The 25,744-nt window shown below is 36.1% G+C and overlaps 1 protein-coding gene across 1 annotated transcript in view; it reads left to right on the plus strand.

Annotated features, from left to right (window-relative positions):
• The window catches only part of SCN2A (sodium voltage-gated channel alpha subunit 2), an 88,492-nt gene that overhangs the window by 24,520 nt on the left and 38,228 nt on the right, over positions 1-25,744 (plus strand). The window contains exons 12-16 of the mRNA XM_077751077.1: positions 4,490-4,837; positions 8,664-8,796; positions 13,089-13,327; positions 19,250-19,423; positions 21,802-22,158. Coding sequence (XP_077607203.1) covers positions 4,490-4,837; positions 8,664-8,796; positions 13,089-13,327; positions 19,250-19,423; positions 21,802-22,158 — 1,251 coding nt within the window. The remainder of the gene's footprint in view (positions 1-4,489; positions 4,838-8,663; positions 8,797-13,088; positions 13,328-19,249; positions 19,424-21,801; positions 22,159-25,744) is intronic.

The following is a 25,744-nucleotide window of genomic DNA, read 5'->3' on the forward strand; positions in this document are numbered from 1 at the left end:
CCTCTCAAAATAAAATAAGCACATAAAATTTTTTTTAAATCCGTCACTACTGCCCTGAGCAGGTACCATAATCATCATCCCCAAGCAACAGATGTGAAAAGAAAGTGAGGGTTGTATTGTTTGTCAAATGCTTGTTTTATTCTTGGCATTCTTTTTACACTGTCATAATTAATACTAACAGCTCTGCATCCTATTATTTTCACTATTTATTAGGCCCAGTGAAATTAAATAACTGCCCAATGCCACATAATTGTTAAGGCTGAGGTGGTATTCAAATTTGATATGATACTGAAACTCCTGAACTTTCCACTTTACCAGTCCAACCTGAAAGAGTATTAAAAAAAAAACTGCTAAGGAAATCTACTATTTGGTTTCACTAAAAAGATAACATATAGGTTTTTAGTTGTTCTTCATACCTTTTATAGTATATAGCCTCACAAAAACATATTTAATAGGTATAAAGTTTTTATAGGCCAACTTGATTCATTCCAAGTCCAAATAACATTATGACGTGGAATAGATTAAAAGTTTAGTGGGGTTTAATTCATATTTAAAATAGAATTTGTTTTCAGTATCTACATTTTATACTCATTGATGTTGTCATAATCACTATGATTTAATTAGTGGAGACATTAATCTTAATACACGTGATTTCCTTAAAAATCAGATTCCCTTTTTACAGCATCTTCATTTTGAAAAGAAAGGAAAGGAAGAAAGCAGAAAGGGAAGGAGGGAGAGAGGGAAGAAGAGAGAAAGAAAGGAAGGGAGAGAAGGAGGCAAGGTGGGAGAATGGAAAGGGAGAAATAGGTAGGTTACTAGAGGTAAAATTGCCCAAACTTGAAACAGCAAGTCACCAGGTGCCACAGAGAGTCTCTTCAATTTGGTTTATTTCAAAGCCAGTAGAACTAATTCTAGGTGAAATTTTGAAGACTGAAAAGGTGAAGTTCTGACCTGCTTCTTTCTAGAATTTTGCTCACAGATACATTTCCTCAGGACTGCCTTCTTTGTAGCTCTATTTCTTAGCTAGTTAGGCATGATAAGGGACTTATACAAGATGCAGCATCTGGCTCAAGTTGATACTTGTCTCTTAAATGGTATCTGTAGTTTTTAAAAATTGGAAGACTTTCCTTTTATCTGATAAATAGCCAAACAAAAAGCTAAGAAGATGGAGAGGGAGAGAAAAACAGGGAAAATCCTGAATTTATACTAATCCCACTTTCTAAGCCCCTAGAAGTAATACTGAAAATATCAAGCAAGGTAGAGGTTCTTGACCTGGGTACAGTGATGGAAGGTCCACTTTTAGATTTTTTGAAAGCCTAAGACTCCAAAGTTATAAAACAATAAAAACTATTATTTTGTGGTAACATGATGGAAATATCAATGTGTTGGTAACCATTCATATTTCATATAATATATATATATTATATACGTATATATGTAATGTAGGCTTAAACTGCAAGATTTTAATTTTTCAATATAGTAGGTGGATTGTATGAAATATTTCTTAGGCTTCAGTTTGATTTTTTAGTATGGGAGAGCGAGAGAAGGAAATCAAGAGTACAATCTCTAGGGGCACCTGGGTGGCTCAGTCAGTTAGTCATCCAAATCTGCTCAGGTCATGATCTCATGGTTTGTGAGTTCTAGCCCCCACGTCAGACTCTGTGCTGACAGCTCAGAGCCTGGAGCCTGCTGCAAGTTCTGCGTCTCCCTCTCTCTCTCTGCCCCTCCCTGCTCACGTTCCGTCTCTCTCTCTCTCTCTCTCTTTCTTAAAAATAAATAAGCATTAAAAATTTTTTTTTAAAGAGTAAAATCTCTAATCAAGTCTCAAAACAATCTGGATATTTTATTTTGAAACCTTTACAAGATGTAGTCGGCCTTCTTAAGTTTTGCTTTTTAGGGATTCATTCACTATGGCAGATTTTTCTTATTGGCCATCCTTTATTTGCAGTGCAGCATTTGATTGTTATGGATTCATATAATTAATGCAAGCAGTATAGTTGATGCTAACAGATGGGACACAATCATTTTTCATACAGCCGTCTCATGTAAACTGTGCCCCCATATGGCATAATTCACCTTTGAACTTGGAGAAATTTTGTGTGCTATTTTATAACTTATCTCCCTCCAATCCTTCTATTGGCTCTGAATGGAGTACTTATAGCTAAACTATAAGCTCTAACTAAGAGTCATATGTATAATTTCTACCTTATTTCTTATTGCCAAGCATTTCTTATCTGCATTTTTGAGCTGATGATAACCAGTATGTCAACAAATCCTGTAATTCTTATGTTTTTATAGCTAAATAAAAATATTTTGTAAGAGGAGATGAAAGAAATTGGGTACTCTAAGAGAAACTTTGAAAAATAATTACTCATATGGAACACAATAAAGGAAAAGAAGGAATTTTACTTAATGACATAACTTGGGAATAGGAAAAGTAAAAATGACTTCTGATGGAGGAGCAGATCAGTCTCTTAAAAGTTTTTTTTAAATTTATTTATTTTTGAGACAGAGAGACACAGAGCATGAGCAGGGGAGGGTCAGAGAGAGAGGGAGACACAGAATCTGAAGCAGGCTCCAGGCTCTGAGCTGCCAGCACAGAACCCAATGCGGGGCTCAAACCCATGAACCGCGAGATCATGACCTGAGCCGAAGTTGGACGCTTAACCGACTGAGCCACCCAGGCGCCCCCAGATCAGTCTCTTTAAATGTGATTTTTTGTGGGGCACCTAGGTGGCTCAGGCAGTTGAGCATCCAGCTTCTGCTCAGGTCGTGAACTCATGGTTTGTGAGTTTGAGCCCACATTGGGATCTGTGATCACAGCTCGGAACCTGGAGCCTGTTTCAGATTCTGTGTCTCCCTCTCTCTCTGTCCTTCCCCAGCTTCTGTATGCACTCTCTCGCTCTCTCTCAAAAAGAAAGAAACATTAAAAAATAAGTAAATGTGCTTCTTTGTGTAAATAATGAATAGAATCCCATAACATGATAGTGTTTTAAAGTTTGTAAATGTTTTATAGATGTTTATAAACATTACTGAGAAAAACTATTCTTTAGCTAAAAAAAAATTAAAAGCAGACCTGTTGGTCAGGGAATATGAACTGTATAAAGGTAAAAAATAATTTTAGTTAGCTTTAAATCCTTTGGAGAGAAAAAGATCAAACTAATAATATTGAAATGATGAAATTAGTACTCTTCCTATTAATAATCATAAAAATCTAACCCAAGTCAGCTTACATAAAAAAAAAAGAGAACTGATTAAATCAGATAGATAGTATCTGTGAGTAGTGTTGGGTATAGCATAGCTGGAGTCAAGGGCTCAAAACACCTTATTATGGCCAAGTATTTCTCCATATGTCAGCCCAGGTTTCTCCAATTCAATGGAGGATGCAAGATGCCCACTGCAACTTCAAACTTCTAGTCAATATTCATAACAACCCCAACTGAATATGCACCTCCTTCCCAACAAATGTAAAAGAAAGAAGTGGCTGCCAATGGACTAAGCAGGGTCCCCCTGCCCATCTTTAAATGATTCTCTATGGAATGCCCTCATTGACTAGGCCTAGGTCATGGTCTTGTCTGAGCATTATTGTCAGGGATAGTCAGGGTACTGTTGACAGAAGAAGGAGAAATGGATACTGGACAAGCAAACAAGTGTTTACCACAGTAAAGTTGTAAAAGTAGACTAGTAATAAACAGGAAGTGATTCATTGTGTTCAATGCTGCTATGCTTAAGAACCAAGGTAAACTGCATGGTGGCAGTGACAATGTAGCCATTTAGAAACCTGGGTAATGATTGTGACCAAACACTTAGTGAAAACCAGGTGTTTGTGAATATGGTGCTCTTCAGATTTCTTGAGAGACAAAAGAGTGAAAATCAGGGAATGAATCATACGGTTCTCAGCTTGATTTGTTTAATTTATTCATGAAGACTTTATAAAATATGCAAAGGGAAAGGGGGAAGCTGCTCCTTGTGCTATAATTAAACAGATCTACCAGCAAGATTGATTTTATTTTCCTCTGTGGTAAGATCTACATCAGGGTGTGCTCACTAGTGAGCTCTTGGTGTGTTTTTGGCTTCAAAGGATCTAAATGTAGGTGTGTATGCAATTACTTTCCATTGGCTTGTTAAGTGAGACTGGCTTCTGGAATAGGGTCTAGCAAAAAAAATCTGTTCTAGGTGCCAGTAATGGGACAAAGCAATGTTGAGGGGTATTTGTGACTGTCTTAAGGCATATGTAAAATAGAAGAAACTGACAGAAAATAAAAAAACTGAAGGAAGGGAGAAAAAGGGAAAGCAAAAGAGGTGAACCTAATAGAGAGTGCCAGAACACCACCAGCAGTTACCACAGGGCCCATGGTTCCACTCATCCAATGACTTAGCCTTAGGTAAGTCAACAAGTCTGAAGCAACAAGTCAAGTCTCACGTGTTTCTGGATGACTGCTCTTACTTCTGTTCATCTGTGTTTTGTTTGCTTTCTTGTTATTCATAGTCTTTATTGAGCATCCGGGGCTCCCTTTTCTCTCCAAGACGCAACAGTAGGGCGAGCCTTTTCAGTTTCAGAGGTCGAGCGAAGGATATTGGCTCTGAGAATGACTTTGCCGATGATGAGCACAGCACCTTTGAAGACAACGATAGCCGGAGAGACTCTCTGTTTGTGCCACACCGACACGGAGAGCGGCGTCACAGCAACGTCAGCCAGGCCAGCCGCGTCTCCAGGGTACTCCCCATCCTCCCAGTGAACGGCAAGATGCACAGCGCTGTGGACTGCAACGGAGTGGTGTCCCTCGTGGGGGGCCCTTCTGCGCTCACGTCTCCGGCTGGACAACTCCTTCCAGAGGTGAGGCCAGCAAAAACTGCAGCTGCTGGGAAGGGGCCTGTGGCTGGTGCAGGAGGGAAGATTTTTTTTAATTTACACTTGCAAGAATTTTGTCAGTTGTTAGGGTTGGTTCAGTCCAGCTGTGAAAGTCTTTTTGTCAAATTGTTCTACTTAGGGTTTTCTACAAATTAATTAAAAATATAGGTTGGGTCTCATAAAATCTAAATAGAAGTATTCATCACAATATGGCATGTGAAACTTGCATGTGAAACTTGCCAAAAAGCATAGCAACATTAAATATAATGTTTAATTAATATAATAGAACATTAATATAATAGTAAGAAATGCAAGAAATTATATACTCAACTTAAGGATCTTGTTACTGCTGTTCCACCCAAAGGAGAATTTGATAGTTCCACTTGAAATAGATACTATTATTAAAGAATCTAAATCCTGCCCTGCAACATTCTTTTTCTTTGCAAGTCAGAGAGCTGTAACATATTTAGCACCCACTCAAATGACCCCAGCCATTGTACCTTTGTGTGTAAAGAAGTCACTCAAAGTACCTGGTAGGGTCATGTATTGTAATTTTTAGAACAGATTTTGATTTTTAATATTACTGTCATGATTTCTTTATGTAAACAAAGAAGCTGTAAATCAAGAATATAAAAAGTAGCAAACAACTAAGTAGCAAACACTTATAAGGATATATTATTGACATTTTCCTTTGTAAAACATAAGGTGCTTTTTAACTTTGGCATTAAATAAGAATGTATTTGCTGACATAAAAGTATTCAAGCAATGTCACTTGGTTGTATTTTATAGTTTACCAAATCATATTACAATCTTTGTGTGACTTTTTAAATACAATCCCATTTATTATAGTTGGACAAGCTCTTTAAGCCACATTAAAATCATACAGAGTCAGCTTTCAGTCACCTAATAGAGGAACTTCTTACTTGGATTACAGAAATAGCCATTGATCACTTTTCCCCCATGGCCTCTGCCCCCACTTTCTCCTAAAGAAATGTCCAAGCATCCTAGTTTCAAATAAAATAGTGAAAAAGTAGAACTTTGTAGTGAAGGAACCAAGAAGAATGGAAAAGGAATAGCAGCGTCTCTTAAAAAAAAATCATAGCTGTGTACTAGACACTGTCCAGAGCAGTTTACATGTATTATTTCATTAAGTCCTCACCACAACCCTTTATCATAGTTACTAATACTATCCCATTTTACAGAGGAGGAATCTGAGGCCTGTGCATGGTGGAACTAAGATTTGACCCCAGGTATGCTGCCTGCTAAACCTACATTCTATCCATACTGCAGTATTGCCTTCCATTGATTTTTTAAAAACTTTATTAAATGGAAAATAAGAAATTGCTAAGAAGGAAACATTTTCACTTTAACCCAGTATTTCTCAAAATATACTACCTCACACTCAGACTACTTACATCAGAATTCCCTGAGATGCTTCTTAAAAATAGAGATACCTCATTTCCCTCCCCCCGCTCCACCAACCCCTGGCAACCACCATTCTGCTCTGCTTCTGTAGGTTTGATGGTCAAAGGGTACAAAGTTTTCATTACGCAAGATAAATAAGTTCTGGAGATTTATATATCATAGTGCCTATAGCTAATGATACTGTATTATGTACTTAAAATTCACTAAAATGATAGATCTTGCATTAAGTATTCTTATTACAAATATTAACAGCAACAACAATAATAATCAAGGGGATGGGAGGAGACTTTGGAAAGTGATGGAGATGTTTGTGGCCTTGATAGTGGTGTTAATTCATGAGTGTATACTCATNCAGTTAAGTGGTTTAAGGGGAAAAAAAAGTAGAGATTCCTGGGCTGATTCAGACTTACTCAGACCAAAAGACTGAAGAGAACCAAGTCAGGGGAAGTCTTTCCTTGACAAGCATCCCACATGATTCGTATACATAATAAAGTATGAGCGTCACTGATCTGGATAAATGTTAATTGAACAAACAAAAACAAACCACAACTGCTTTGGCATAAATACAAAGAGAATTTCGGAAAATAACGTTTTCAGTAATTACCATAAAACTCCTGCCCTATCAGAGAGGATGGGATAAATCTCTGAAGGCAAACTGAAGTTCATTTGAAGCAGAGCTTAGCGAGATCCTTTTATTTCCCTCTCTGTCTGGTCCATTCTTCATTCACACAGCCGGGTGCTGAGAGTCAGGGCACTGTCTTGTGGTACAACTGGACCCGAAGGTGCAAACGAAGGAGTAGGCTTTCAGAGACTGAAGAGGAGGAAATGAGAATAGAAAATAAACAGCTGAGGGTGCCTGGGTGGTCAGTCAGTTGAGCATCTGACTTTGGCTTAGGTCATGACCTTGTGGTCCGTGGGTTCAAGCCCCACGTAGGGCTCTGTGCTGCAGCTCAGAGCCTGGAACCTGCTTTGGATTCTGTGTATCCCTCTCTCTCAGCCCCTCTCCCATTCACACACTCTCTCTCTCTCTTTCTCTCTCTCTCAAAAATAAATAAACATTAAAAAAATTTTTTTAAAGAAAGAAAATAGGGGCTCCTGGATGGCTCAGTCAGTTAAGTGTCCAACTTAGGCTGTTCGTGGGTTCCAGCCCCACGTCGTGCTCTGTGCTGACAGCTAGCTTAAGCCTGGAGCCTGCTTGGGATTCTGTATCTCCCTTTCCCTCTGACCCTCCCCTGCTCATGCTGTCTCTCTGTCTCAGAAATAAATAAAACATTTAATAATTTTAAAAAAGAAAGAAAATAAATTTCTCTTTTATGAAAAATTATTTCTAGAGTGACCTAAATAGATAGATGTTTATCACCATTGATGGCAATCATATCAACTGAATGGAAACTTTGCTTTTGAATATGTCTACATTAGAGGTATGCAGGTTAATTAAATAATATTGCTCATCCCACAGTAAAGTCAAGTAGATGAGCCGGAGTCATACTGCTTTTCCAGAAATAGGGAAAATCCTCAGAGAACTAAAAATGACTTCTTATGTGTTACGACCGTTCAAATCTGCATTTGAAATGTTTGAGTTTTGCCCTTTCTTCCTGTGATAATTAATTTCATTGTTTGATCTCCTTAAGTAGGAATACATTTCCACTCATGTTGAAATCTTGGTGAGTTTAATTTGGAATAGAAAAGCATCAATCATTTTATCATAGTTAAAAATCAAAGTTCCTCAAATTGGTGTCATTGCCTTAACTTAGAGTTTCAGTGCCAAGGATGGTTGTTCTGTGGATTTTTTTGGAGTTGTTTTGTAAATGTAAGACAGTTATAGATTAGTTATAGTATTTTACTTTTTTTGTTAAGGATGTTTTGGGGTTTTTTTTTGTTAAGGATGTTAGGATATGCTACCTGTTGATAATGAATACAAACATTTTACCAGTGGAATTCACATTTTAGGGGAACTGTGACAGATGAGTATTAGGGAAACCTTAAAACTTCTTTCCATACATTAAACCACATAAATATGTGTCTATAAAGACCTAATAACTGAAGCTGAGACTAAATCAAGGAACAATGAGCTTCAGTCTGAACTCCTAGATAGGACTGGTTGAAATGCTAAAAGGACATCTGTACGAAGGTAGACAGGATCCATCTGGCCAAAAGCCCCAAGGGGAAGGAATTAAAAGCCATCTTGATTACAAACCCAGGCATCACTGAAGACTGAGAATCCCATGGGCTTTCAAACACTTCCCAAGGATGATGATTCCAGCAATGTTTTAATGAGCTATTCTCATCTGGTGGATGTTTAGTTAAGTAGCACCTACTATAGGAACGCTTTGGGTTTTGCTACCCTTCAGAGTAATAGTTATTTATTCTGAAATTTTATTTTCAGGGCACAACTACTGAAACAGAACTAAGAAAGAGACGATCCAGTTCTTACCATGTTTCCATGGATTTGCTGGAAGATCCTACAACAAGGCAAAGAGCAATGAGTTTAGCTAGCATTTTGACCAACACCATGGAAGGTATGTCAAAAGTCTTACAGCAGACCTACGTGGTGGTGCTTTGGTAATGATGAAAACAAAATACTTCCATAAATATCATGACTTTATACCATATCAGCAGCATGTCTTTTACCAGATAAAAGTAAAATCCACATACAACACATGGATTCTACTATCTCATATAGATTTTTACATTTAGCCTCCAGGAAGCTATTGCAAATACAATATATACTTGGAATACTGCTTTTGTAGATTAAATTCTAAACTGTTGAAGCTTGTTGTGTGCATGACAATGAAAGGAGTAACATTGAAAAATGTATTTTCATGATGATGCTAACCCATTTGAATCGTATTAACTGCTTGAGATGCAAGTTATAAAGTCCTTTTATTTAACTAGAAATGTAAATGAAAAATGTGGATTAGGGTTCGATATTAACCTCTTTGAAGCAATCTTTTAAAAGAATTTTTAGAACTACTTTTGCCTCTCTCTGACCGTAGTATTACAATATATCAGCTCTTTCTTTAGCTGCAGATTATATTTCTGAGTGGTTAACATATTGTTTAGACGTCTGGACCTTATAATGCCAAAATAGAGACTTTGGGGACAGCTTGATCTGTGATCAATTCTTGGCTCTGCTACATGTTAAATGTGTTAATTTATGACTCTAAACTTCAGTCCTTCCGTCAGTAAAATGCAGATCATGAGGTTTAGGCATAAGGTTGTTGTAAGAATTGAGACATCATATATAAAGCACCTATGTATCTGAAATCAGAAGGCAGTTAATAAATATTATCATTATTGTTTTATTTTCATTGTTTTTGTTAATTCACATTTGTGTCTTTCAATACTGTAAGTGAATTTAAATATGAACTATCAACTTCAACGACTTGGAAAATACCTTCATATAAAATATATTCTATCCTCCTCCCTTGCCCTCCTCCCTTCTCTCCCTTTCTCTTTTATAACCCCCTCTTTCTGCCCTCTCCCAGGCTGTGTGTGTATGTGTGTAAGTGTAGACATGTCAAAGGAAAACAAGAGAAAGATGGTGAATGAGAAACGAGACATGGGCACATGGCTTTCTTATTGTTAGTTATAGTTTCTCTTGGTATTGGATGGATTCTTGGAATAATTCTTTTCTAGTCTGAATGCAAAGATCCTTTGATACTAATACCAGTACCAAAGCCTAAAAGTCACAGCCAGAAAAAATCCCACAGTGTAGATGGCTGAATATATCACAGCCATGTCAATATGACAGACCCAATTTCTATAATATCCTAGTGCAGTATCAGAAATCTCTTCACTGATTTCTATGGAATGTTAAACTCAGTACGTTCTTCCCCAACCTCGCCTGCGTTAGCTTGCACTCCCTCTTCTCCCCCAGCTGCCAGTAGCTTGCTCCTCCCTGTCCCTCCAGGTAAATCTTTTGAAGATTCTCTGGTCTTCTGCTCCTTGCCATAGCAAAACCACTGAGAGGAAGCTGCCAGTGGTTCTGCTACCGATGTCAGCAGCATGTCTGCTCCCTAAAGCAAGAAGTAGAGAAGGAGACAGGGTAAGTCTAAATCAACGGTCCTACTTTGCACTTCTGATACCATTAAGTTTGAGCTAACACAAGAAATTACTTGAAAAACACCAGTTCACCACAAGATCGGACTTGTCCACTAATTAAGATACGGGGTTCAAAATGAGCACGCCCAAATGGTTCTCCATTGTAATGTGTCTCAGTGGAGCTGTGTAGGGTGTCCCAGAAACATGTGTACTTTAGGAAGCAAGAGACTGAGTGTTTGGTTTAATATCTGCAGAGCTTTTTGACCTTATCCTTCTGTGAGAGACAACGGCAATGTTTTCATTCTGTTTCTCATTGGCTATATAGAACGTGGCATTGATCTAGGTTGGTCGTTAGCAATACTTCACATACACACGCATGCTAGAGCTGCCTTTAATACATTCTTTCCTAATTTTGGTCCTGCTAACAGTGGAAAGGTTTCTCAGGTTGACATAATTTGTTTATTTGGGGATCTTCCTTCGAAGTCTAACCATGGTTTGGTTTACCTTCCCTTTTTTTTTCTGAACCAGGCTTGTTGATCCAGCTGGCTGGCATCTTTTGTTTTCCTTCTTTTGAACTACAGTCAAGTCTCCATTGTCCATGGTAATGAATAGCCTCCTGCTTAATGAAACTGTTTGCTTTTCAAGTTTTAAATGCAAAAACAGTACAGAAATGTTTCCTGGTCACATCCATGGGAAGGATAGTGAGAAGGAAAGTTACAAACACCTGAGGAATTGAGGAGAGCCAACAAAATATCTAAACTGGGATGTAAGTGAATCTCAGTGCGGATAATCCACACAGGAATAATGGAGAAATGGCTGTCGTTCTTTCAGGAGTGCTTGGTTTTGTTTTAAACTGTAAGATTATTTTTCTCTGTCTCTGTCTCTCTCTCCTTCTGTCGTTCTCTCTCTCTCTCTCTCTCTCTCTCTCTCTGGCATGAATAATTGAATGATTTTATTTTAGAACTAAAACAACTTTGCTCCACTTTTTCCTGGTGTCAAGATGTGCAACACTGCTGAATTTTGCTTTTTGAACTTTTCTCTGGTATATTTTTTTTCTACACAATTCCTGTTTGCTTCTTTTTATCTACTGAATGACAAGTAGCATTTTAAAAAATACTTATTCTGACTACACATAGGCCAAGAGTCATTATTTCATTTCTCTTTTGTTATTTACTGTAAATGATATCTTTTGATCTTCAGTATAAACATGATGTTATTTAGGAGGCTTAAAAGCATCTATGTAATAATTGGTGATTAATAACTATGTTTTTCCTCTGATTTACATCTCAACTCTTCTTTATTGTTTACAAAATTACATATTAAGAAAAATATAAATAAACTGCACCTGAAAATTTTAATATCTAAAGAGATCACTGAAGAATCTACTTCTAATAGATTTCTGTTAAAAACAATCAGGAAATTAATCTACTGGAGGGAAGTGGTAAACTTACAGCATTAGCTATAGTGAATGTTTACCAGCAAAACAAACAAAAAATACATTAGCTCTCATCATGTTTACCAATTCCATATGCTGTTTTCTCCCCCACAAAGTTTAGCTTCTAGTAAACTGTACCAAGTTTTGAGGGATATTACAGTTGCTAAAGTAATAATACTAAAATAATACTAAGGTAACTGACCAGAGTCAAATATGCCATTAATGAAAAAAAGATTCTTTCCCTCTATTTTAGTGGGAAGAACTGGTGGTCTCATATTTGGCAGAGCAGGTAATCAGGTGTGAAGCAGTAACACGGGCAGAAAACAAGTTCTACATTCTTTTCCCACTCAAGAGTTGATTAAAGGACCATCTTACCAAAAAAGATAGTAATCTTCCACTTCCTAATTCTCCATAGTTCATTGCCAGTATTTACCAAGTTTTAGTATTTTGACTATCACCTTAAAGAGCTGTGCAATCTCTCTTCTCTCTACTATTTTTCAGTTGAAATGCTTCTTGAAACCATTTAACTTTTTTAAAAATAAATGTATTTTGATATGAAATTTTGTATCATAGGCATATGATAATTACACATTTTAATACATTAAAATAAATTCACACCTTGAAAATTTATGAGTTCTACATATGTTCCACCTAAAATCCTCTAGTATGTTGCCAGTAGTACGTTAAGTCCCAAGTGAAACATTGATTTATGCTAACAGTGAGGATCCCAGTTTCTGAAAGTACATATTTTCTCTTCTTTTGTGCCCTCTAATTAAATAATGAAATATAAAGAAAAACAATCTTGATGATTTCAATATGCAAGTCTGTATCTGCAAGGCTTAACTGGAAACTTTTTAACTAAGTCTGGTGACACTGACAAAACTATCTCATTAAAAGACCCAAAATGCATCTCTAATCCAAAAAACTGAAATTCAGCATGACTGATAAAGGTTTTAAGACATCTCCTGAGAGGGATTTTTTGAAAATATATATGTATCTGGCTCTATCTGGAGCATGAATGAGCTGAACCCAAGGCCTACCCATTAATTTAGATACCCTTAAAGATAATTTTCAGACAGTTTAATATTGCAGATAGACTCTTGGAAATTTCATTTAGCCAAAATAGCTTTGGAAAGTTCACTAGCCTTTCTGTGCCCATGTTTTCTATGACAGCTAAACCATGATAAGTGTTTCCCTGTTCTACCATCATGTTAACTCATTAAGGCCTTTTGACAACTTTATATTTCTAAAAATTCACTTTCAATTTAAACCAAATGCAGCTTAATAGCAAGTAAGCAGTTTTCATGAGTATTCTAACTTTTTTTTTTCCAGAACTTGAAGAATCCAGACAGAAATGCCCACCCTGTTGGTACAAATTTGCTAACATGTGTTTGATTTGGGATTGCTGTAAACCATGGTTAAAGGTGAAACATCTCGTCAACCTGGTTGTGATGGACCCATTTGTTGACCTGGCCATCACCATCTGCATTGTCTTAAATACACTCTTTATGGCCATGGAGCACTATCCTATGACGGAGCAATTCAGCAGTGTGCTGTCAGTTGGGAACCTGGTAAGACTCCCTGAGGGTTCCTCTTCCCATTGAAAGAGTTCATGATTGCTTTAAGGAATTTCATATATCACCTTCAAGTTAAATATGAATTCATTGGCCATGTATACCTGGACAGCAAAAGTTTAGTTTTTTAATAACAAAAAAATATATATTGCTACAGTTAAGGAGTGGCAAAGAATTAAAAATTTTATGTACAATTTAACTTAGAGTTAAATTTAAACTGCCCATTCATTAGGAAGATGATTATGGGGGCGTCTGGGTGGCTTAGTCTGTTAAGCATCTCACTCTTGGTTTTGGCTCAGGTCATGCTCTCATGGTTCATGAGTTTGAGCCCCATGTCAAGCTCTATGCTGCTGATGGGGAGTCTGCTTCGGATTCTGTCTCCTCCTGTCTCTTTCTTCTCCCCCTGCCCATCTATCTCTCTCAAAATAAATAAATAAACTTAAAAATAAAAATGATTAGGAATTATAGAGGACATTGGTCTGTGGTAACAAGATTCTGATGTATTTCTCAGGTATTTGGAATAGATTCTTAAGGACATGACTACATTTGTCAATCAAATTGTAAAATATACCAAATTAGATAATTCTGAAGTATAATTTATAAACATGTGAGGATGGATTCTTTTGGGAGGAAATGTCACATAAGGATTATTATTCCTGCATGAATTTCTCCTGTAAATTTATGAATTCATAATGATGAATTTTTGCATACATTTTCACTTAAATATTTGTTAAAAATTTAACAGTCACTGGCTACATGGTAGAGTGATAGAAAGGAAAGTGATCTTATACAGAGAAACAAAATGAGGGGCATCTGGGTGGCTCAGTCTGTTAAGCAACCAACTTTGGCTCAGGTCATGATCTCACAGTTCCTGGGCTCAAGCCCAGCGTCAGGATCTCTGTTGTCAGTGCAGAGCCCACTTTGAATCCTCTTTACCCCTCTGTCTGCCCCTCCCCCGCTCATTCTCTCTCCCTCTCTCTCTCTCAAAACTAAATAAATATTAAAAAAAGAAACAAACTGAGCAAATTTAGACAACAAAAATATATTGATACCAATGTAAGGGGCTTAAGTTCTCATGCACCTCCCAACCTAAGAAATGAAATTTACATGAGCTCCCTCTTTCTAGGTTCCCATAAATTCAGTCCTAAGGTCAATACTATGATTGTCTGTATTTTACAGTTAGGAAAACTGTACCCATGAGAAATTGACAGAACAATGGGAGGTCTGAACACTATATCAGAGACTCTGAAAGCAATTTCAGAAACTCCAAAACACTGTGGTCAGAAATCATAGAACTGTGGGGTAAGAAAGGATAATCACATTACCTAGTCCAAATTTTCACCTATATATGAGCCTCTTCAACATTATTTCTAAAAGATGAGCAACGGATGGAAGAAAGATTTAATGGAGGTGGATATTAGGAAACAACTCAAATGGGCATAAGCAAAAATAAAGAGAATTCATTACCTCAAGTAGCTAATGTAGAATCTAGACAGGTTTTAACCTGTCTAGATTCTGGTTCCTCAGCATTGTCACTGGGAGTCGTTTTCAGACTCTACTTCCTCCCAAAATGTTTCATTCATCTCTGTCTGGGTATTTTGTTGATGGCAGCATTCTACCAAGTTTATCTTACCAACACAGTTCCCCGAGCAGAGGAATTGTACTTCCTAACTAGTTGCTTTAGCAAAGGTCTAAGAATGGAATATTGTTGGCCTGGTTGTGGTTACATGACCATTTCTAAACCAATCAGTTACTCTGATTCTACACTTAGAATGCCCTATTTGACCACACCAGAACCATTCTTATCACTGGAGACAGAGTGAGTGGAATTATAAAGAAAAAAAAAATCCAAATCTGACATTTCTAGAAGAGAGAGTAGATACTGGAAAGACATAAATAACAAAATGACAATTCAAAGTGGGATTTGTCTTATGTGTTAAGGAAGGCAAAGATTTGCATTTGAGATGAATCATGGAATAGTGGAAAATATATGGACAGGATACACATTCTTCTCAAGGCATATGAAACATTCCCCAGATAAGTTATATGTTAGGTTATAAAATTAACTATATTAAACTTAAAAAGATTGAAATCATACAAATTACTTTTCTGACAAAAATGGAACAAAATTAGAAATCAATGAAAAATGGGGTAACTGGGTGGCTCAGCCATTTAAGCATCCAACTCCTGATTTCAGCTAGATCATGATCTCACAGTTCTATGAGATCAAGCCTCACATTGGGCTCCATGTTATCTTGTGATTCTCTCTTCTCTCCCCCTCTCCCTCTCATGCTCTCTCTCTACTTCTCTCTCTTTCTCTCAAACATTTAAAAATATGACTCTTTAAAAAGATGAACAGAAAGGATAAATCTTTAGCTAGACTTATAAAACAAATGAGGAATGGGGCGTCTGTGTGGCTCAGTCAGTTAAGCATCCAACTTTGGCTCAGGTCATGATCTCATGGTCTGTGAGTTTGAGCCCCGCTCTTGACTCTGTGCTGACAGCTCAGAGCTTGGAGCCTGCTTCAGATTCTTTGTCTCCCTCTCTCCCTCTGCCCTACTCCATTTGCACTCTCTCTTTCTCTCAAAAATAAATAAACATTTAAAAAATTTTAATAAAAATTTAAAATAAATCAGGAATGAAGAGGGGACATCACTATGGAACTTACATAAATAAAAGTTTAAGGAATACTACAAATAATTGTATGCCAACAAATTAGATAGCCTACATGAGATGGCAAAATTCCTAGAAAGTAACAAACTACTGAAACTGAGTCAAGAAGAAATAGAAAATCTGAAAAAAGCCTTGGATTAGTAATAAAAAAATATTCCCACAAAGGAAAACCTCGTCCCAGATAGTTTTACTGGTGAATTCTATCCAATTTTTAAAGAATTAACACTAGTCCTTTGCAAACAGTTCCAAAAAATAGAATAGAAAGGGATACCTATTAGCAGAGTTTAGAATTCAAAGCCAGCCAAGATAGAGAAATTGGACAAACACTTCAAGCTTTTCTTTGAAACCCCACATGGGTTGCAGTTTGGAAATAAAGATTATTCCAAAGAATTAGAATTCAAGTAGGACAAAGAATACACCAAAATAGCTCTGTCCTAATTAAGTATAAAACATAGCTACCATACATTCCAGGTAGACAACCTGTAACCTAATTGTCTGCTAGGACAAAAATCATTGTTCTTCAGAGGAAGCTAATTGATCAGAATTTTCTACAACACATCACAACACATAAAACAATTGCATGGTGCAAGAAAGAAATAGGAAAATATGTCTTATAGTTGAGAGAAAAAGCATTCAATAGAAATAGATCCAGAAATGACTGAATTGCTAGTATCAACACAAAAGAACTTTAGAGGAGCTATTATGAATGTGTTTAACACTTTGAAGAAAATAAATGGTCATAATGAATAAACAGATGGAGTGTATGAGCAGGAAAATATGAAAACTATAAAGAAGAATCATCTAGACATTTTAGAACTAAAAAGAAAAAAATTCTAAAATGAAAATTTCATTTGATGAGTTTTTTAAAAGCAGATGTCAGAAGAAAGGGTTACTAAACTTGAATCAAATCAGTAGAATGATCCAATTTGAATGGCAGGGAAAAACCGAAAAGAAAAGTATACTGAGTCTCACTAACTGCAAAATAACATCAAGTTGACTAATATTTGCATAATGGAGACCCAGGAGGAGAAAAGTGAAAGAAGAGAATAAAACAAATATTTAAAAAAGCAGTGGCCAAAAATTTCTCAAAATTGGTGACAAATATTAACTTAGACATTTAATATTAAAGTTTTAGTGTACATCAGGAAGGATAACTATAAACTACATTGGGCAAATCTTAGTCAAGCTGCTGAAAACAAAAGAAACTTAGAAGCAGGCAGAAGAAGAATACTGATTATAGACTAGGGGCTAATATCTCATCAGAAACAATTCAGTCCATAAGAAAGTGGCCTGATGAAAGAAAGAAAGAAAGAAAGAAAGAAAGAAAGAAAGAAAGAAAGAAAGAAAGAAAGAAAGAAAGAAAGAAAAACTTAACTCATTATTCTTCAAAAGCTAATGTGAAATGATTTTAACATGAACAAAAACAGAGAAGTTGTTGTGTCAGAATTATGCTACAAGAAATGCCAAAGGAAGTTAGTTTTTCGGGCTGAAGGAGAAAAGCATATTAGATGGAAAATTGAATCTGGGAATGATGGTCACTCAAAATTTTAAAATGTGAGTGAATAGAAAACTGTCTTGTTCCCTTAATTTCTTTAAAAGACAGCTGATTTTTTAAAGCAGGACTTTATAGCATATGTAAGTGTAAAATATATGAAAAGATTAGCACATGTGTTTGGGGTGGCAAAAGATATCTTAGAAAAGAAACAAAAAGTGTTATACAGTCTCTAAATACCTGTAGAATATTCAAACAATGGATTTCTACTCAACAATAAAAGGAGAATAAACTGGTAATGCCTGCATGGATGAATTTCAATCTGGAGTATTCAAGAGATATTTGGAAAAGTCAGTAAGACTTTCAGGTTTCTGAGATGGTCACCAAGTTTGAGAGTGAGTCTATTTACTGAGTTAGTGAGTATCAAAAGAGAAGCAAGATTATGCAGAGAAAGTTGTAAGGTGAATTTTGGACCTGTTGATTTGAGATACCTGTGAAATAGCCATCCAATGGAAGTATTAAATAAACAAGTGGATATACATTTCTGGAGCTCAGGAGATGTGCTTGAATGGAAAAATAAATCTCAAAGTGTAAACTTACTGTAAAAGGAAAATTAGAGTAAGAAGTTCCAGGACAGAGAGACCTCTGAAGAAATTCAATTTCGAATAATTTATTAGAAGAAAAGCAACTGAGAAGTGTCCAGGGAGGTGTGGATCACTGAAGCCAAGAACATAAAATATTTTAAAGAACAAGGAACAGTAAACAGTGTGAAAAGCTTCTGAAGAGGTAAGCAAGATAACTGCAAAATTTTCTATTGAATTTAGCAATGGTGATGTTGGCTATGTTGGTGAAATTGGTTAAAGCAGTTTGTGTTGACTGATAGGCTGTAGAGTTGAAGAAATGGAACTGCTGAGTATAGACAAATACCCAACCTCTTAAAGAAGTTGGACTATGAGGAAAGAATGGATGGGGGATAGCTAACAGGGGAAGTAGAATGCAAGGAGAGTTTCTTTGGTGATGCTGGTGGTAGAGAAAGACTGAGTGACCAGTACTCCCTATAAAATCTCAATTGGAAGCAGTCAGTAGCTGGAAGAAGTTAAAACTACAGGCTAATTGAGAAGGTGAATTCTTTGAGATGGCCAAAAGAGACACAGAACACAGGCAGAGAAATTAGAACAAAGCATGGGTTTGGTTGTAAGTAGTTAGGTAGATGGAACACTGAGGAAGTTCAGGTTGGCTGACCTCTATTACCTCTGAGACACAGAAGTACTGAGAGTGAAAGTTAAGGAAACAGCTGAAGGTGTGTGGAGGAGAAAGTTTGAAATAGTTATAGAGTAAGGAAATAGTTAATGGAGAATTCTGCTTCTTTTTGTCCAGGAAAATAATTTTTGTTTTTAGTATTCTCACCATCTGTTGGGCTAGTGGTGACCATGTTTATCACAGCTAATGTGAAATATTCTTAGTACGAGACAGAGCCAAGCAGTTGACCACAATGATTTAATTGAACCGTTCATGTAAGATAATTGAAATCACAATATTAATTTTGTCTTAATTCATATACTACTCATCACTTAATAAACATTAAATATAGTAAACAGTTAAATATTGATTTGAGTGCAGACCATTTGAGGTTACTGATTTGCTGGACCTAAACCAATTTTTTTAAAATTTGTAATTGAATTGTGTCTGTTGGGAGTCAATAATTATTAGTGTTTTCAAGAGTATTCACTTGTTTAATAACATTTCTCATTTAGGTCTTCACTGGAATCTTCACAGCAGAAATGTTTCTGAAGATAATAGCCATGGATCCATATTATTACTTTCAAGAGGGCTGGAATATTTTTGATGGTTTAATCGTGAGCCTCAGTTTAATGGAACTTGGTTTGGCAAACGTGGAAGGATTGTCAGTTCTCCGATCATTTCGGCTGGTAAATTAACTGGGAGTATCCATAATGGTTTTAGATTTAATTTAATCAGACTTCACTCTCATCTAGTAAGAATTATAAGATTTCCCACAATTACAATATTATTTGAATACATTTAAAAACAAACCAGATTCTTCCACAACCAGATATTATTTGTTCTTTATCAGAGGTTTAGTGGATAAGTGAAGTTCATTCAAGTGAACAGCCAACAGTTCTGTCTTTAGTGATTGAATGGCAGGACAAATGTGGAGGAAGACAAAAAGGATTCATATATAAATCCAAACCACAATTAAACAACACAGTATTCATCTTTCAGTTATGTGGAGTTAACCATTCATAAGGCTTGGTTGAGATTTAGGATGAGCTCACCTTTCTCTCAGAGGCTCAGGAATTGTGGAGCTGCCTGCTTTGCCCCCAAAGACATGAAGACTTGAGACTGGGTAAAGTATATAAGGGGAGAGGATGGAGCTTCCCCAGACATTTGCCCCTTCAGCCGACCAGAAAGTCACCAAATCCTAGTCTCTGAGTAGAGTTGCCTATATTATGTTTTGGTAATTTTAAGCCAAGTCTTTTATTTGATCTTTACATTCATCAGTTCATGAATCTTTTAAATTAAGAGACAAAATATCATTTGATACATTTCCATTTTAAAGTGTGATACGTTGTATCATACTATTACTTTGAGTTGGCTTTTTTATGATTTATTTTCAAAAAGCAGAGGCTGTATATAGTTTGTAAAGACAGGTTCCTATCGGTAACTGTCTTAACAATGATTAGATTCAAGAGTTTGCTGTGAAGTCTTTTGAGAATTTCCCTTACTGCCTTCAAAGATCAAATTTTAGTTGAGTTCCTTACAGCTATGGTTTCCTTACCTAGTAGTCTAGATAGCTGTGGATCTAATCTGAACCTAGAAGGATGCCAAAAAAAAATAGCATAGGTGACTACTTTAAGAAATGTTTAGTAAATCTTTGTGATGATGTGCTGCAGTTTGGGGAATAGGAAGTGATAGGAAATAATATTATTGTTTTGCTTAGTATGTAGGATCTTTTGCATTAATTATTGCCTGGGAATAAATTAAACATTTTGGTGCTTATATTTTGTTCCTCTGAATCACTTATATGTCATTAAATAATACACTACTCTTGGCCTGACATTTCCTGAAACATCAGAAATGAAATACTGCTGCAGTTGAACTATAAATGGTACTTTGGAGGATTCCATGAGCTAGTACAATCACCAGGTCAAATACAGTGGTGCAAGCCATTTACACACTATAATGAGTTGATTAATTAAATCACTAGACATAAGAGTTGACAGAATATATACTTTTACTTAAGTCCAAATTATTTCTTATTCAAATAAACTAGTATGTGTAGTCTCACCCCTTATCTGTGGGGATAGGTTTCAAGATCCCCAGTGGATGCCTGAAACTGTGGATATACTGTTTTTTCCTATACATACACACCTGTTGTAAAATTTAATTTATAAATTAGGCACAATAAGAGATTAACAATAATAAATAATAATAAAACAGAACAATTATAACAATATACTCTTAATAATTATGTGAATATGGTCACTCTTTCTCAAAATATCTTACTCTGTTGTACTCACCCTCTTCTAGTGATGGTATGAGATGATAAAATGCCTATGTGATGAGACGAAGTGAGGTGAATGACATGGGCATTGTGACTTACTGTTAGGCCACTATTAACCTTCTAACAATATGTCAGGAGAAGGATCATCTGCCTCTAGACCACGGTTGACCATGGGTATCTAAAACCACAGAAGTGAAAACACAAGAGAAGAGGGATTACAGTATAATAAATCTCCTATAAAATACAACTTGATGTTACAATAAACTGAAGATAACAGCAAGATTAAAGCAATCTAAAGATTTAAAGAAATTACTTGGCTTTTCTCTTGTACTTTATATGATTTGTGTTAATTTTATCTGTGCTTATACATCTCACATTCGCTACAAAATGTATCCACTTTGGGCTTTTAAATAATGACAGCCTCTACTTCCTTGAAACAGTTTCTGCTAATGAATCACCATCAATCCTAGGTATATCCATTTCCCATAGAAAAACAAAAAATATTACATGTGCTTATGTAAGACTCTGGAAATGTTGGTGTATCTTATTAAAATGCCAATAAAAACTGTCTAAATTAATTGTTTTATTTACAACATAGTCTGTTTAGAAGGAAAAGTAATCCATGGTATTAAATATCTGATACATTTGCTAGATAATAATTTGACAAACAAATAACCCATCACCTTACAGTTAAGACAATTATGTGGTAGATTTTCCCTGTAAATAAATTTACAGATTCTTTAGAAGGCAGGGTAGTAATAGCCTTCTTGATTTTGTTTTCAGCTCAGAGTTTTCAAGTTGGCAAAATCCTGGCCCACCCTGAATATGCTGATAAAGATCATTGGCAACTCAGTGGGGGCTCTGGGTAACCTCACCTTGGTGTTGGCCATCATCGTCTTCATTTTTGCTGTAGTCGGCATGCAGCTCTTTGGTAAGAGCTACAAAGAATGTGTCTGCAAGATTTCCAATGATTGTGAACTTCCACGCTGGCACATGCATGACTTCTTCCACTCTTTCCTGATTGTGTTCCGAGTACTATGTGGAGAGTGGATCGAAACCATGTGGGACTGTATGGAGGTCGCTGGCCAAACCATGTGCCTTACTGTCTTCATGATGGTCATGGTGATTGGAAACCTGGTGGTATGTAGTAAAAACATTTTCCTTATTTTCACTAAAAGACAGTGTAATCATTTAAAAAGTATGTTCAATGGATGAATCTTTTTTTTTTTTTTTTTTTGCCTTTTAAAAATCAATCCTCAGTTATTCATTAGTGCAGGAGCCAGGTAGAGTTTAGACTATTGAGACCCACATAAACTCTTCTTTAAATATTTATTTATTGTTTATTTTTAACTTTTTCCAGTTTTAATGAGACATACATGGCCTATGAACTCTTAAAATACCTTTTGAACCAAAGTTTTTCTTCATCACTGTACCTTATATTATTTCATGGAGAGGAGAGGGCTATTTCTGGCTTTTATCTTTCACTTCTTGTATTAAAGCATGGATGTGTTATTAAGAATAGTCACTCATTTTATTTATTTATAAGTATCAACAATAGTATCACTAGAAAATGTTTTGGGTTCAGTTTTCCTACAAATTGGAGTTAAAACAATTAATGATGGTCTCAATCCATTAAAAGTGCATGAGTTATATGGTGCTTAGACACTATAGTGTCAGCAAGTAACATTGACTCAAGAATCACTTATTGTCATGTCTGTAGCCAATGAGCCATTCTCAATACATCCTGACTGATTCCTGGAGGCATGGGAAAGCTGAGAGGAAGATATATATGACACAGCAATACGACTTACTCAAACAGGATTAAGATAGGAAGTATTTAATACATGTCAAAAATGTAAAAACAAGTTTTTATCAAGTTCACAAAGTGGAAACATTGCTTTACAATGGCAAGGATAATCAAGGACGGCTTTGTCAAGGAGTTTGAACCTGAATTATCTTTAATTAAGATGTAAGATTAGCTTGGTAGGAAGAAAAGTGGACTATCCCAAACCAAGCAAAAGTGGACCCAGTAGATGGGGAAGAAAAGACAATAGAGTCAATGAGGGGATCAGGTTTATCTCCTTTAAATATCAAGTAATTATACTGAGTTGCTTGAGTCCCAACCCAGTGCAATAGAACAAGGACTGACATGACCAATATTTTAAAGTATATAATTTATAGACCATTTCCTTTCACATAAAAGTAACCTCCAATTCCCCAAAGGAAACCGGAGAGAAAAAAGTCTGAAGGTTATCATTTATTTCTATTCATTTGCAGATTTCGACCTCCTCAATATTGGCTTAGATAATTTGGACCTATTCTTTTGTTAATGTTTTTATTTCTGAGAGAGACACACACACACAGCACAAGCAGGGGAGGGTCAGAGAGAGAGGGAGATACAGAATCTGAAGCAGGCTGCAGGCTCTGAGCTAGCTGTCAGCACAGAGCCCAACGCGGGGCTCGAACCCACAAACTGTGAAATCATGACCTGAGCCAAAGTCGGACGCTTAACCAACTGAGACACCCAGGGGCCCCAGACCTATTCTTGAAGTAATAAGAAACATGAGCAATATGCAATCCAGAGATTTGAACAGTGACTTAAAATGACAAATATTTATTATCTCTAGTTTCTATGGGTCATAAATTTGGGAGCACTTTAACTGGGTGGTTCTGGCTCAGGGTCTATCAGAAGGTTGTTGTCAAGATGTTGGCTAGAAACCCAGTTATCTTGACTGAAGCTGAAAGATCAGCTTCTAAGAAGGCTCCATCTCTTAGTTATTGGCAGGAAGCCCCAGTTCCTTATTGGCTGTTGGCACAAAGCCTCAGTTCCTCTCCACATGGACCTCTCGATAGGATTGTTGGATATCTTCATGACATGGCAGCTGGCTTCTCCCAGAACAGGTGACATGAGAGAGAGGGAAAGGAGAAAGCTTTCTTTGCGTTCTCATCTTGAGGTCATACACTGTCTCTCCTTCTGCCATGTTGTGTTCATCAGCTCTAGTCCCTAAGAAGAACTCAACTTAAGAAGGAATTTGGCTTTAACTTTTGAGTGGAGGAGTATCAAATAATTTGTACGTATATTTTATAGCAATCACAATCCCCAGTACAACTTGCTTGCTTTCAGAGAAGTACAAGATTGCACAGTACAGAAAGAGATAGTCCTAGAATTATACAGAATGGAAATAAAAGTCATAAGTTTGTATTATAGATTTAATAATTTCATATATATATGAAGTCTAATTAAATTTACATACATATGTATATACATGTATGTATATGTATATATGTATGTGTAAATGTTCATATGTATACATGTGTATATATTAAATCAAATATATATATACGAAATCAAATGTATGTGTATATATATATATATATATGTATTTGGCATATACTGAAAGAAAAGAAGGCAAAGAACAGCATCCTTTATGACAGCAATGAATGAACAGATCAAACTGCACCTTAGTAGGAGAAGTAGAAAGTAACTATAGGGCCAAATTGTGTTGGTTTAATTCATGAAAAGGCTGATTATGCATAGCAAATTGGATTTTTTTGTAAGCTACAGATGAGTATCCCATATAGTCTATTAATTTACTGAAATAAGACAAATCTGACATGTAATTGTACAGAAGATTCAAAATGAGAGGGGAATTTCAGAAGTATTTATACTTATGATGGCATTTCATATAAATTTGGATTACTATATATAAATAAAGAGATATAGTCTATAAAATAATCATTTCCATCCCCATGCATAAATTTAAATTCTGTACCTTTAAGGAAAAAATTAAAGGCTCTCCTTTCTTTTTGGACTATCAGCTTTAAAAGTTCCCCCTTTTGTCGTATCCTGGGTACGTTTCTGGAGTAACTAAGGTGGTAGTAATATCTGTCATGTTTGCCACCAGTAAGGAAATGTGTTCATGTTACGTTTGCTTAAATGTAATGCAGAATGACCTGATGCACTGCCTCCTATAATTTTTGCTTCTCATCCTCATTGAAGAGAAGAAAGTCCCCCAAAGGCAAACTGATAGAACCCTCTTTGAACTCACATAAACTTCTTAGAGCGATCCACCACTAGAGTGTCAGGAATCACTGAGATTCTGGTCCGAAGCAAGCCAGAGGTGAGGCCACAGACTGCCCTGCACTCCTAGCAAGAAACAGGAGTGGGCCATATATAGTTCTAACAGTACTTCGTATGATTGTCTCAGTACTTTGAAGAGAAAATATAAGTTGGATCTCACTCTGGAGAGTCTATTGATACATATCAGGAAAAAATTCCTTAATAGACAAAGACAGTTCATTCATAAACCTTCAGAAATCAAATCTAGAAAACAATTATGACAGCAAAATTCAGTTTTATTATGGACAAAAACCAAAATGTAGTATTTAATTTTTTTCTTTCATCTATTTTTCATCAAATAATAAATCCAAAGGCAAAAGTACATTAAAATATAACTTTATTGGTAAATTCTTGAAGTAAAGGAATAGGCCTTAGCTTGAATACCAGCAGCCATGGGGTAGCAGGTGAGAGATGTCAAGAGACTCACAGCTGATGTGAAGTCTGTATTGGATCTTACAGATTTTTACATTTCTTACTACTGTTGGTTATACTAACTTGTAATTGGTTAAACAAAGGAGCTGTAGGGCTTATTGGCTTATTGGAAAGGTAGGAATGGAGCAAGAATGCAGCCTCCTTTTCAATGTAGTTTTACTTCAGATCTTTCCT

The sequence above is a fragment of the Crocuta crocuta genome, unplaced genomic scaffold (assembly GCF_008692635.1).
Source record: "Crocuta crocuta isolate KB4526 unplaced genomic scaffold, BGI_CrCroc_1.0 scaffold219, whole genome shotgun sequence".
In the NCBI taxonomy this organism is placed as follows: domain Eukaryota; kingdom Metazoa; phylum Chordata; class Mammalia; order Carnivora; family Hyaenidae; genus Crocuta; species Crocuta crocuta.